Here is a 14,223-nt window from a genome sequence, read left to right as displayed (position 1 = left end):
AGCTAAATCCCTAGCATGCCCTTCAAAAGAACCCTGGGTGTTGATGGAGCTATGACATATTTCTGTCCATTCCTGAGAAACTGCTGTCCATCATCTCCCCCCAAAAACCTGCTAATTTTTTAGAACCAGCTCAGCAAACTACTCCCAACGCAGAGCTAGTAGGTCTGAAGTATACTATTGTTCCTCAATGATCTGCTTGCTCTCTTTGATTTTGCCTTTCCTCCATATTATTATTATTATTATTATTATTATTATTATTATTATCATCATCATCATCATCATCATCATCCATCATTATTTTAAATCTTCTTAGAGTTCAAGTGCAAACTCAAAAACCCACTTAGGCACCTAACTATACTATAGAGCAGGGTTTCCCAAACTTGGGTATCCCGCTGTTTTTGAACTACAATTCCCATAATCCCTGACCACCAGTCCTGCTAGCTAGGAATGATGGGAGCTGTAGTCCAAAACAGCTAGCGACCCAAGATTGGGAAACAATGCTATAGAGGAACAGGTAGAAGCAAAGTTGGGGAGCAGCCGTAGCTTAGAGCACGTGATTTGCATGCAGAAGGTCTCAGGTTCAATAACTAGGTTGGACTGGGAGACCCCTTCTGAAATCCTGGCGCTACTGCCTGTCAGAGTAGGCATTACTGAGCAAGATGGAACAATGATCTGACTCAGTATAAGGCAGCTTCCTATGTTTCTTGTGTCCAGAGCAACTAAGAGGTCAGCAACCTTAGGAGGGATGCATTCTCCTGTAAAGCTACTCTGTGGGCAGTTCTTAGCTGGGAGCAGGTGTAGAAAGTACAAAGAGCTGGTTGGCAGCCAGATAAAATCTTGGTGGCATGGCTATAAGGTATGCTTCTACTGGAAGGCACAGGATCCTGTGTTTAGGGTGGTGGTTGAATTCCCTCTCAGGTGAGCAGTTTACATGACAGCATTATGTTAAATGAATGTGTTATAAGCACACCAGAATAAAAAAAAAATGTGTACCATTGTTGTCCAAGATTGACAAAGCCACTGCAAAGTTTGGAAGAATCCTATGAAAAAAAATTAGACTGCACCCAAAGCTACTTACTTTGGAAAGTTTCTATTTAGACGGCCAATAACAGCTTTGGGCATCATACAACCGTGTCAGCCTTTAAAATTGTTGTGTCAGGAGGCAGGCAGAAAATGCTTCCTTTTGGAAATTTTGAAATAATGTTTCTACCTGCTCCTGGAAGATAGCTGCTAAATTCTCTTTAAAATGACAATTGCAGCAAATAATCACTGCTTTGTTACACTTATCATCCCAGCATCCCCCATTTTCTCCCTCTATCTGCCAATTTGCTGCGCCTGCCTCTACTTGCTTTTTATATTGTACGCATCATAGGGTAGGGACCTGACCCTTGGCTATGCAACTATACAAACTAAGCCTTAGGCGCACTGATGTTGCTTACACAGAATGACAAATAATAATATCCCCTACATCAATTTTTTGTAATGAAGAAAATGCCTTACTCGTGTAAGACATGCCACACTGTTCCTGTTTTAAACAGGGCAGAACAACAGACGGTCAACACCCTGCTCATGGCTACACAATATGCCCAGGGCTAAGTTCCGGTTTGAACCCAGGGATTCTAGACTTGAAACAGAGCAAATTGTCAAGTGGACAGCACCTACTCTTGCCCTCAAAATCTATTTATTTGGAGGCCTGGTGGGTCGTCTGTAAAAAATAAATCTCCCCTACTATGTGTGTTCCCTTTTCAACCCAGTAACTCTTAACTATTAGCTTTCTATGTTAAGCACAACCACCCATCACCCAAGCTGTAACTTATAAAGTATTTCTTTTTCTCACATGTTCTCCCCACTGAACTACATTTAATGAGCAAATGTCTTTACCGTGGGGTGGGGGGGTGCTACAGGGGTGGGGACGGCAATACAGCAAGGAAGGGAAACCAATTTGCTAATCCCTGTTAGCAGGGTGCCAGCATGATGCTTGCACTGGTCCTATGAAAAGGTTTGATAGAGCAGCCATTATCTAGATTGGACGCTACTTTTTTTTTTTTTTTTGAAAGGCTCCTCTCTTTTTATTAAGCCAACTAATGTAAGAATCTTCAGAAATCTAAAGCTAATGTTTTATCTGATTAACAGTTTCGAAAAACACAGACTTACCTGTTTGCCCTGAACTAAAACATTAGTAATGGACGGTGCAAGGCTGTCCACTAGTTTACATAAAAGACTTGCTGCGAAGCGCACAACAGACCTAAGGGCAGAAAACAGAGCAGTCCTGCTGGATATCAAACACGAGTTTAATGAATTCGAGAATCTGTTTGAAATTGTGTTGCCATATTTCATCAATCCCCAAACTAAACATTAAAATATGTATACAGTATTTTGTACTTGAGTTCTCTTTTCGTGAAAGCTCTTTTTTTGGGGAGAGGCTAAATCTTCAATTATTTAAGCACTGAAACAAGAACACTGTAAAAACGGCTATGTTGGGAACACATTTTGAATTCATTAAACTGCATACAACATTACAAGACATTGCTGTTCCTTTCTCTGACATTGCAACATGATGGCTTGATAAAAATTATTTAAAGAAAAAAACATTCATTGCTTCAGACCTCCTTGGCAATTTGCTTTCAGAAAAAATTCTCTCATTAGATAGGTGTTTTAGCTCTTCTGTTTTGGATCTTCTGAATAAGAATTAAGATACTTAAACCAAATGCCATTGTTGCCTTTTTGTATAGGAATTCGAAGCGTTTCAGATTCCTAAAGACACTGCTTGAGAAAGCAGAAAGTTTCCTGTTGTGAGGGAAAGTTACAGGGCACGCAAGACATATTTAACACCACTTGACAATCTCTTGGTCTTAAAATAAACTAAACATACCACACTCATATATGTAGGTAATGAATTTCAGTGGTCAGGTTTTGGTAGCCACTTGCCAAAGACAGCAGTGTTTTATGGTGGATTCAGTAGGTCCATTTTGATAGTGATTAAACTTGCCATATGCAAAGCTCACTTCCCCATTAATGAAAAATATATGCAGCCAGCCAGCACATATTGAAAACTACATATGATCATGTGATCGGAGCATTCACAGCATGAAAATAATGATCATATTAACCCAGGGTTTTTAACCTCTGCTTCTCAGACTGAACAAAATGCACTTCTACAAGCAGGCAAAATATATGCTCAACAGCCGCTTGCAATGAATCCATTATACTTGTTTTTTGATTCAAATATTCAGCACCACACCTGAAATGTTACAGCCCAGCAGCAGATAAACCATGTCATCTTCAGCAGATGATGTGGGAACAGTATAACTTTCTATGTGTATGCGTGGATATACCATAGCAGTGAAAACGTAAACCATGTAAAGTGCTGGGTTTTAAAATGGGCTGCAGTGTTTAAGAGTGATAGATATTGACACGGCTATCTTTTCTACAAAAGAAAATCAAACATAACAATATTTCTGAAGTAACTGGATGTTTCACATTGCGCAACACAGGATTTGTAACTGCAACTATTATTTTTCACAAACATTAATGAATGAGTGTGTGATATTTCACTAAGGTAGCGTAAAATCCATCAACCAAATTGATGTGGATTTGTATGATGGCGGGTGCACACACTCCTTAAAATCAAGAGCCAAGCACTGGGAAAAGATAAAACAGCAGCACCATAAGCAAAGACCATCAAAATGCAAATAAGACAGCACATGTCAAGCGGCACAGCTCCAAACCTCTATGCCCTTTACCTGCTTCCCGTGGACTACCAAAGTTGTAATATGGGGGGCTAAAGAGGCAGCGAATTTCTGAATGTATGCCGCACTGCAGCGAAGCACCAACCTAGATGTGGCATATGACAATTATGAAAGAGGAATTCAAGAGGAAGACCGTTTCCACATTTATTTTGTACAAAATATGCCTAGTGATCCAGGGACTTTAGAGAGCTAGTTAGGCATGTCCGAGAAGAATGGTGTGTGCGCGTCTTGAGAACCAGAAACTGAAACACCCACTGGGGACGCTGAACTAGCCATGAAATTCTTTAGAAGTGATTTACCGTATTTTTCGCTCTATAAGACGCACCAGACCACAAGACGCACCTAGTTTTTGGAGGAGGAAAACAAGAAAAAAATATTTCTTAATCTCAGAAGCCAGAACAGCAAGAGGGATCACTACGCAGTGAAAGCAGTGATCCCTCTTGCTGTTCTGGCTTCTGGGATAGCTGCGCAGCCTGCATTCGCTCCATAAGACGCACACACATTTCCCCTTACTTTTTAGGAGGGAAAAAGTGAGTCTTATAGAGCAAAAAATACGGTATTCCGACATGTTGTTAGGAAGATATGGCCGTAAGAAGGGCTTGCTGGATCAGGCCAGTGGCCCATCTAGTCCAGCATCCTGTTCTCACAGTGGCCATTCTAGATGCTTATCCTATGGGAAGCCCGCCAGCAGGGCCGGAACACAAGAGGACTCTCCCATCCTGTGGTTTCCAGCAACTGGAATCCAAAAGCATACTGTCTCTGACAGTGGAGGTAGGGCATAGTCAACGAGTTGGTAGCTGCTGACTTAGACAGCTTTTTAGATAACTACAGGGAGAACAGGCCACAATAGCTAAATGGAACCCCATGTACAGAGATAGTTATCTTTCTGGATCCCAGATGCTGCAGACAAACAAGGGGAAATAGCTGCCACTTTCATGGTCTCCTTGGGAACACCCAGAGAAATATGACTGGTCACTGCTGTTAACGAAATGCTGAGCCAGACACAGCATTTGTTATTCTGGCCACTGACTGGCTTACTGAGAGCATCTCAGTTTAATTCCATTCCGAGACAGAAACAGGTTTCCAAAAGAAGATCACTAGACTCCTTTCCTTGCACAGCTGAGGTATCAGAGGAGCCCATTCAAAAGACTGATGGCCAGACAGCTGCACATTCCTCCTGTTTTACTGTACATCTAATTCTAAAGGTATTGGGGTGAAGCAATGACATGGGAAGCAAGGCATCAAAGCAATCATAACTGGGTAGGAAATACAGATGACACGCACGAACCTTAAAAATAATGACTTGTATCCAAGGCAGCAGTAAGCAACTATCAGTGCAAGGATTTCTGCCTGCACAAAAGGACTTCCCCCCTCTCCTCTCCTTCTAAATCTGTTCTGCAGACTCCCCCAACCCTTAAGAGCAGATCTTGGGAGAGCATTGGGAGAGGAAGCAGGGGGCAGGGCAGGGAAAGAGTTCCATTGTGCAAGCAGAAATCCTTGTGCTGATGGGACAGTTACTTAGTGCTGCACTGGATGCATGCCAACATGTATTTTAAAGGGCTTAGCAAAAGCAGTTTTAGCAAGTCAGTAATTCCCAAAGTGAAAAGAATGGGTCCTATCTAATTTATAACATCCACGCTGCAGTAATCAAAAGGGTTTTTTAATAGTGCAAGTTGTCTGTTAATGCCATCTTTCTTGGTTGTTTTCCCTCCTTTTCTCTTAACCAGCACTCAACTCTACAGTGTGATTCATCCTATAGGTGCTATCAGGACTCAGTCAGTTTTCAAAAGCAGCACTCACTTCTGAATACTGTGAAGAGGAGATGAAAGTGTTCCTCACCAGATGCAGAGTGCACTTACCACTGAATAACTATAGAGAATCCTTCAGCATCAGATATTAAGGGGAAGAGCCTCCAGATAATATACCAGTGTTCCAGCCAGAACTTAAGACCCCACCTTCCTTTTTCTACAAACTTAAGTAATGGCTGCACACAGCCGGAAGAGGAACAAAAACACATTATTAAAGTGTATGCATTAGAAACCCCCCCCCCCCATGTAGCTCATTTACTTAAATTGCAGAGAACTAGATGTAAACGTGTAGCGCAGAATTCAACGAACATAGTGCAAAAATATTAACAAGAAGCTGAACACTAAATACAAACCAGAGCTTTCTGCTGCCAGCTTTTCGATAGATTCTTTCAATCTGATCAGAGACTGTACCTAATTCAGAAGTAAAGAGAAAAAGAGAAAAAGAAAGAAAGGAAAAGAAGGTGGAGAGGTTATACTGCAGCTGGATAATGCGTTTGATCTATGCTGTAAGCTCATTTCATCTTGCTGTGTAAGGGCAGCACTGCCAAATCTGTCCACAATATGAAATACCTGATGGACCCCACTTTTCCATTTATGAATATGCAGGAGCATAAATGTATGTGCATACGCGCATTTTGCTTACGTACTTCATTGGTTTCTGGCAGAAAACAGATGAGCAACAGGTATCCTTTGGCGATTGTAACCTACAGAGCTTGCCCTTATCATTCGTAAGCTAATGTACAGTTATGTAGCTAAGCAGTTAGAATACCAATTGCTAATGTTTTTACTAAGGTGAGCCTTTTGTGCGATGCAGGCCTGTAGTTGCTTTGTGATTCTGCACTAGCAAAGCAATAGTTAAGCCTCTTCCAAAGCCCTTATTTGTACAGTTTCTTCAAACTGGGCCACAAGAGTCATTTTGATGGAACTTGTCAGAGAAGCTAAAAATGGAGCAAACCAGCTGGACTGAATTACCCAATTGCTAAGAATCCCAGTGCAGATTTTCACTATAACCCTACTGAAGAATTTCACTCCTAGTTTCTATTAGTTATATAATATTACTTGTTATATAGTTTCTCGTGTGTGTGTGTGTGTGTGTGTGTGTGTGTGTAAGCTTCCTGTAACATAACAAGGGGGAGAATCAATCAATTGGTACGAAAACTAAACAGGTTTTTGAGGCTAGACAATGCGTTCTATGGAGATCTGTCTTTAAAGTCCAGGAGCTCCAGCTGGTTGAAAATGCAGCTGCTGTGGTCCAGATGGGTGTATGGACATCACATTCAAGAACACATGTAATATACTAGCTGTACTGGCTTTCAATACATTTCCAGCCCCAATTTAATTGATTGGGCCCAAACTACTTAATGGAAGGTCTACGACCATCCTGCTCGCACAATGAGATCTCAATCAGAGCCCCTCTTGGTGTGTCCACCCCCAGGTTTGTAAAGTGGGCATCCATGATAGAAAGGGCCTTTTTGGTGGTGGCTCCACACCTTTGGCACTCTCTCCTAGTAGAGATGAAGCAGATGGCTGCACCTCTGACTTTTTGGCCTAAAGATTGATCTTTCATGAGTATTTTTTCCTCCTGCTCACTGGATGGAGTTTAGAATAATGTTATGTCATTGGAGTTCAGAATCTGTTTTATTTTGGGGTTTTTTTGTAATATTGATTTTATTTTTACTTATATGCTAAGCTACTTGTATGGAAAAATAGACACGAAGAGGAATAATAATAATTTTATTTGTTTAGCTGTAAGCCATAAGGAAGGCATTCAGAGCTGAGAACTGAGCCATAAATTTGGCTCTTGATTTCTTAAGTTGCCAATGCAAGTAAGCACTCAAACTCACTTGGTGTAGCAAATTCTTCCTGTGGCTAAACTCAGACAGATACTTTTTATATAGAGGACAAAGTAAGAGTAAGACAAAATAAATAAGATCTATGAACCAGCCATTCTGATACTGATTTATGTTTTTCATTAGCAACGCGGGGATGGTCATCATAATGCAATCAGCTACCTCTGGAAAATGGAAAGGAATTTATCTCCTTAGTCACAGAGAGATACATTTTAAACAGATGTGACATTGATCCAAAAGTTTGAATATGTTCCCCTTTATTGCACAAACTGTTTTTGGCAGACAAGGTGTAACACACTTGCAAAATATTATCATTGAGATGTTTTGCAAAATGTGTTACATTTTAAAGAAAGAGAGGACTAATATATGGGGGGGCGGGTGCTGCACCTGTGAATTGATCTGTGTCTCTGCACTTCTTAATGCAGTGCAGCCAGTTTTAAAAACTGTATTAAGCTTCCAACAGCAACATTAAAATAACACATTGGTATAGAAAACCAATGTGAAGATTCTACAATTTCAAACATGCACAACCTGCATTCCAGCTTCACCTTACCATAGCAGATGAAACCTTCTTCCCCCACAAACCACATGCTCAGAATTATAAACAGGCAACCATATGGTGTGCAGACTATTTAAGAGAGTTAATACATTTAACGGTTCATTCCACTCTACAGTGTACGAATGCATGTTTCCCATTTTAAATTGAAAGTGCTTTAATGGAGAGGAAAATAGCAACACAACTTGCAGTGTGCATACCCATTATTCATGTTCATCTATGGATGTGCAAAATTGCCTCCTGCAATCATACCTTCCTTGGTGATGAAATTCGGGCCTTCTCTTTTGAGCAAAATGTTCAGCAGAATTGCTTGGCTTGCTAGGCAGTTGCAGTCCTGATAAGGAACAGCCATAAAATGTAAATCAATAACAAGGAAATGCCAAATGTTACAGGTTTAAGTTGCTTTTCATTGATGCTATGTACATAAAACCAGGTGTATTTAAGGAAGGCGTCTCTTCGGAAATTTCAACTCTCTATCTCATTTCCTATGGTGGTAATGACACTTAACAGGAAAAAAGACTCAGTCTATGTGAAGGAATGCTCACTTGAAAGCTTCCAGATCTATATAACAAAGTCAGAAAAATTGTAGGACATCCTGAGTGGTAAATGTTACTCTGTGGTTCTATACCACCAAACTCTAGCCTGAAGTCCTCCAGATGTTATGGATCATAACCCCTATAAACTCCAGCCAGCATTTCCAGGGGTCAAAAATGATAGAAATTGCAGTCCCAAACATCAGGAGAGCACCAGGTTGGGGAAAGCTGGTCTTAATCCCTAAATGAGTTATAGGCAAGGACTTCCAACATTTATGAAAGATTACCATAGTGAAATTAAACACTGGATTCTCCCAGATTCTATCCCTGACATTGCAGTTCCTTAGAGAAACCTCTACAGTGCTTGTGGTAAAACATGCTAAGTACCCAATTTGAAGACCTCTGGACCAGATAGGGTAAACTCTATGTTTCCTCTTGTATTATCATCATCTTCCATATTTTCTGTTTTGACAAAAAGGTGAGGTTTGGGAATATTTCATGAACATTCCCGCTTGCTTAGATTAAATAAAACAGATTGTGTAGGATGCATGCCAGTGTCTATCCTCTTCAGTGAGCTGCATGCCTTAAGAGAAAAGCACAGATGGGTCACAGTATATTTAGTTTTTCCTTTATACTTACATTCAGTTTCTGAAGAATCTCGTAAGTCGGCCTGTTTTTCCAGTCATTAGCATTAATATCTGGCTGTTGTTCCAGTTCAGTCAAGTGTGGTGTGCTGGTTTGTCTCTTTACTTTTGAATGTTTTGGGAGATCAAGCTCCTCAAAACTCTTAAATTCTGGAGGCCTGCAGAAAGACAATATTGAAATCTCCCAAATCCAGTGAAACATTTTAACTATCAATCTTTGTAATTTGATTTGGTGGTGGTGGTGGGGAATCTAGTGAGGGGGCTTTGGGATGCTATAGGTTAATGTCCTACTGTAATTTGATTTCAAGCATACATACTCTTCTGTGTCACTTATTCTTAAGAAATCCAGTTGTTCAACGACTGCTCCAGAAATTATTGTCTGTAATGGAGAAGAAAGGGAATAGGAGAGTAATAATAAAAGTTAGCAAAGACATTACACTGCCCTCGTATAGGATGATCTAGAAAGACTTAACTAAGTGAGATATATAGAAGCTATTCCCTCCAACTAAAGCTTTAAAAATATATATGCTAATGAATATTCCCATCTTCAGGCATGGTGCCAGGTTGTTCCAGGTGAGACTAGAGAACTGCAGTTTTATGTTCCCGGATGTTGCAAGTGGCATCAGCAGGGGAATGAATTAGGACAGACCTGACTGGGAATGACCCAGCTCATGTCCACTAGATAACAAGGAGTGGCCAGCAGCACCATCACTTATTCTCCAGCTTCCAGTCCTGTCCGCTCTTGGGATCAGCAAATACATTAACACTACACACCATTGTGGATGTGGGTTGAACACAGGTTAATGACATGTGTCTTGTATGTTATTGTTTTGTTTGTTACTGTGTTATATATGTTTAATTTTTATACTGATCTTCTGATAAAGCGCTGTATAGAAATATAATGAACAAATGAACAAGGCAAGGAAGACTTTCTTGCTACCCATGCTCACTAACCTTGGAAGTATGGGCACACCTGCCTTGCTCCATGCTGGTCTTGCTTAGGGTCACTTATTGCACACTGTTTATCAGCTGCAATTTTCCAAGCAAGGGTGATTTGGAGCAGGGCTTTTAGGAGGTAAGTGGCAAGGAGAATTTGTGAGCAACAAAGGGGTGGGGTGGGGATCTTCTTAATAAGGCTAAGGGGCCCAAATTGGTGATGTAATTGGAGAGGGGGCTTAGAACTATGTCCCCAAGAGGCTGGAAAAAAGAGCGCAAAGCTCAACCTGCATTGGCATCTTCCCTGGTGAACCAGCCAACAGGTGAGTGGCACTAGTGCAACCTACAGTATATGCTATATCCTCCTGTCCCTGCCTTGGGGGTGCCTAACTATTTTGAATGTTGGTAAAGGTAAAGGGACCCCTGACCATTAGGTCCAGTCATGACCGACTCTGGGGTTGCGGCGCTCATCTCGCTTTACTGGCCGAGGGAGCCGGCGTACAGCTTCCAGGTCATGTGGCCAGCATGACTAGGCCACTTCTGGCGAACCAGAGCAGCACATGGAAACGCCATTTACCTTCCTGCCACAGCGGTACCTATTTATCTACTTGCACTTTGATGTGCTTTCGAACTGCTAAGTTGGCAGGAGCAGGGACCGAGCAACGGGAGCTCACCCCATCACAACCAGCATATGCTATATCCTCCTGTCCCTGCCTTTGGGGTGCCTAACTATTTTGGATGTTGGTACTTTTGCATTAAAATTGTGGTCTTTGACATCCCAAACTGAGGTATGATTCTGCTTTGTTGACTCATTCTGGGCACAGACCAAGGAGTCACTGAAGCCGGTTAAAGCATATTAAAGAAGTTAGGAATGCACAGAGCCTTCTAGAAGCACTCCAGTACATGATGCAAACAAATTCTTTAGTAGCAGATTACTTGGATTATATTCTCGGAAATAGGATATGCATCCCTGAAGGGCCCTGCATTGCTGCCACTGCAGTTGGTTCCCCCAAGAAACAAGTCTTCCTGGATTTTTGCCTCTCAGCATGTGGCCATAAATCACATATTGCCCAAGCAGTCTTTCAGAGCACTTACAGGTCACAGGGTAGTGAAGTTGTCCTTTAACTCAGAGGTCCTTAAAAATGTGTTAATGCTATTGCTCATGGCGTTGTATTCCTTCTCATATAGTAAGGGAGGGCTATGAATAGCCCATTCTGGATGTATCTTGGGAGTGGATGGGGGAGAATGGGGGAGGCAGGAAAGATCTGTGCAGCATCTACCCACTGCTCGCTTACTTTACTCATGGAGCAAGGAAGTTTGGCAATGGATTGATGTGCTCTTTTCAGATTGAAACTAGGGACTAGGTTTCTGCAGGGGAGAAGTTAAAAGACAAAGACAAAAACAAAAACAGAAAAGCCCCTCAGGTCACAGGCACACTATACTTTTAAAGGACTTTTATATCACATTAACCTCAATGACTTTCCAAAAGAAAATTCTGGGAAATGTAGTCTGCTGAGGGTCCTGAGAGTTGTTTGGAGACCCCTATTCCCCTCACAAAGCTACAATCTACAAAGTGATGTAACAATCAATCCCTCTGCCCATGGAACTCTGGGAATTGAAGCTGTTTGAGGGGGGAAAGTCTCAGCACTCTAAGAAATCCTACCAAGAGCAGCCACCTGCCTTTTTAAAAGTATTGAATCTTAGTACCTTATGCAACTTGGCCTGAAGGGAGCCCAGCATGTCCTTTGCATCCATTGATATGGAGTTACACCTTGGACCAGGCACTCCAGAACAAATAAAGCTTTCAAATTAGTGCTACGCATCTTGTTTCCTCTGAGAGGAAAACAGAGTACAGTAACTTCCCAGGTAAATACTTCTGGGTTAGCCAGAGCATCTCAGCCTCCAGGATATCAGATGGAGGAGATTTGGCCAAAAATGCGTTGTTGGGCCCTGAACGATGTTCTCTTCCACTGGAAGGTGTTACAATTTCCAGACTGATATGTTCATCAGGTCCAGAAACTAGGACCTCCTTGGCCAATACAGAGCCACAAAGATGACTTCTGAATCAGAGAAAAGGGAGGGAACGCCTACATCAGAGCTGATGGCCACTCCAGCTCCAAAACATCCAAATCCAAGGCATCCTGTGGTCAGCAAGATCTGGTGAGGGCTGTATGGTACAGACATGACCTATATCTCCAAAAGGGGGCTCACAAAGATATTGTTTCCTACACAAAGGCAGGAAGGCCAGATCCCTTCCTCTTAGCAGTTAGGATTTTTATTTTGAGTCCAAGCCAAGAGGAGACAGTATCCTGGATGCTAACTGACCTCCAGATGCCTTTAGAAAAATACCTCCGTATTTAATTATCCTAGTCTTCTTCTAACAACATGCTGTGCTACAGATACATACAGCATACATCTAAGACTTTATTAGGCTTTCCTCTCTTTTTTTCCTTCTCCCTAACCCTGCCAGCTGAATTCTCTGCACAAATATTTATGTGCTATTGGAGAACAATGCTACACTTTATGCTATCAATATTTTATTAGGCACCCATACTATTTGCTATTAATTCATCAAGTAGTCACATAACTTTTTGACAGGGGGATATTTCCAATTAAACCTGTTTTTAAGGTCTTTCTGTTAAAAAGGGTTTCAAAGTAGTGAAGGAAAGGAAACAGATTCAGGTACAGTGAAACTTATGTAAGAAAAAATATTTTGATAGCAATGCCACCACAATAGGATACTGAATGGAATGCAAAGACACGGTGGTTTGGTTGGGGATTTTGTTTAATGCCGATGCTGCTTTTTTCTGTTTAACTTGCGCATTCCCCTTGAGCACAAATTACAGGCTGCAAATGTGAAAATTATGGCTAAGACAGGGAACCTTATAAATTTTGCAGCTGAAACGGATGGAAATATTGTTATGCAAATATTGCAAGCTAAGATTATGCAGCTTTCCCATGAATTAACATCTAAAAGCATATATATATATATATATATATATATATATATATATATATATGCATACAAATGCAAAAGCTGGAAGTAAATTATGAACGTGCAGTATATATTCCCTTTAATAGATAATGCATTATCGGCATTTCACAATCTCAGTATTTCAGTTTTCTCTCCTCGTTTTAATGAAATGGACGATATCCAAGACACGACACAAGATTAATTTAGGAAATTAATGATTAGCAAAAGGAAATGCAGCATGATTAAAACTTGAGAAATTTAGTGTACAAAGATCAAGTTGATCATGCCAGTGTGACTCCAGCAACCAATCCCAAACTCTTAATTGCTGAGAGTTCTGCAAACAACCCCCCCAAAACACACACATCAGCAGATCTAAGCACTAGTAGTTTCAAAAGGCAAGGAATAGAAATACAGCACCGCCGAACCACACTTTCCCCCCATAGAAAACCTGAACTGATGTTTGCTCCCATTCAGCTTCAAAGAATGGGTTTTCTTGGGGAAAACTTGGGGCCAAAACTAACAAAGAAACACACACACACACACACACACACACACACACACACTATGCTCCAGCACAGAGCATTGGAGCATGGATCTCTAGCTGGAAAGAGTAAAGGTGAGTGTGGGTAAGCCCTGTGTTTCTTCAGAAAATGAGAAAGGGCCCTCAAAGTTCCCTGAAATGGGCACCTGTGTTGGGTCCCTGATCAGCAGAAGTGAGTAGGTGGGTCAAAGGGTGGGTGGGGCAGAGGAGCCAGACTTGAAAGAATGGGACAGGGCTCTGCACATGCACAGGAACCCTGGAAACTATAGAGCCGGCACCTAACTGTCAAAGCCAATTCGACAGGCACACCTTGTGCAGTGAAGCACAAGGTGGAGAGGCAAGGCAGTTTCTACAACAGCATACCATCATATAACTGATTATGTCCAACTTATAGTCATGCTTTCTTGAAGATGTTTTTTTAAAAATACAGTACAGTGCAATGAAGCTGAGGTCACCTTCAAGAACTTGTACATAGAGATGAAAGCATAAAGCAGATCTTGATTAAAAATTAGCCCATTTTTTAAAGTTAATACCCACCATGAATAAACACACTACATAAACAGCAACAACCGTCAAAGAAATAAAACATTCTTCTAAAATGCTTATTAATTATTAAGTAAATCTACATGGAA

General features: G+C 41.2%; 1 protein-coding gene across 11 annotated transcripts in view; it reads right to left on the bottom strand.

Annotated features, from left to right (window-relative positions):
• PHKB (phosphorylase kinase regulatory subunit beta) overlaps positions 1-14,223 on the bottom strand; it is a 135,751-nt gene that overhangs the window by 21,148 nt on the left and 100,380 nt on the right. For 6 of the 11 annotated variants that reach the window (XM_077931513.1, XM_077931511.1, XM_077931514.1 and 3 more), the window contains 6 exons: positions 9,458-9,519; positions 9,136-9,298; positions 8,216-8,297; positions 5,911-5,968; positions 2,155-2,245; positions 994-1,020 (listed from right to left, as the gene is read on the bottom strand). In XM_077931513.1, the coding sequence (XP_077787639.1) occupies positions 994-1,020; positions 2,155-2,245; positions 5,911-5,968; positions 8,216-8,297; positions 9,136-9,298; positions 9,458-9,519 (483 nt within the window). Of the gene's footprint in view, positions 1-993; positions 1,021-2,154; positions 2,246-3,743; positions 3,835-5,910; positions 5,969-8,215; positions 8,298-9,135; positions 9,299-9,457; positions 9,520-14,223 lie in introns of all 11 variants that reach the window. The other 5 variants (XM_077931519.1, XM_028740223.2, XM_028740225.2 and 2 more) reach the window with 2 other exon arrangements.

This window comes from Podarcis muralis, chromosome 7, assembly GCF_964188315.1.
Source record: "Podarcis muralis chromosome 7, rPodMur119.hap1.1, whole genome shotgun sequence".
Lineage (NCBI taxonomy): Eukaryota > Metazoa > Chordata > Lepidosauria > Squamata > Lacertidae > Podarcis > Podarcis muralis.
This window is presented reverse-complemented; position numbering and strand designations above follow the sequence as displayed.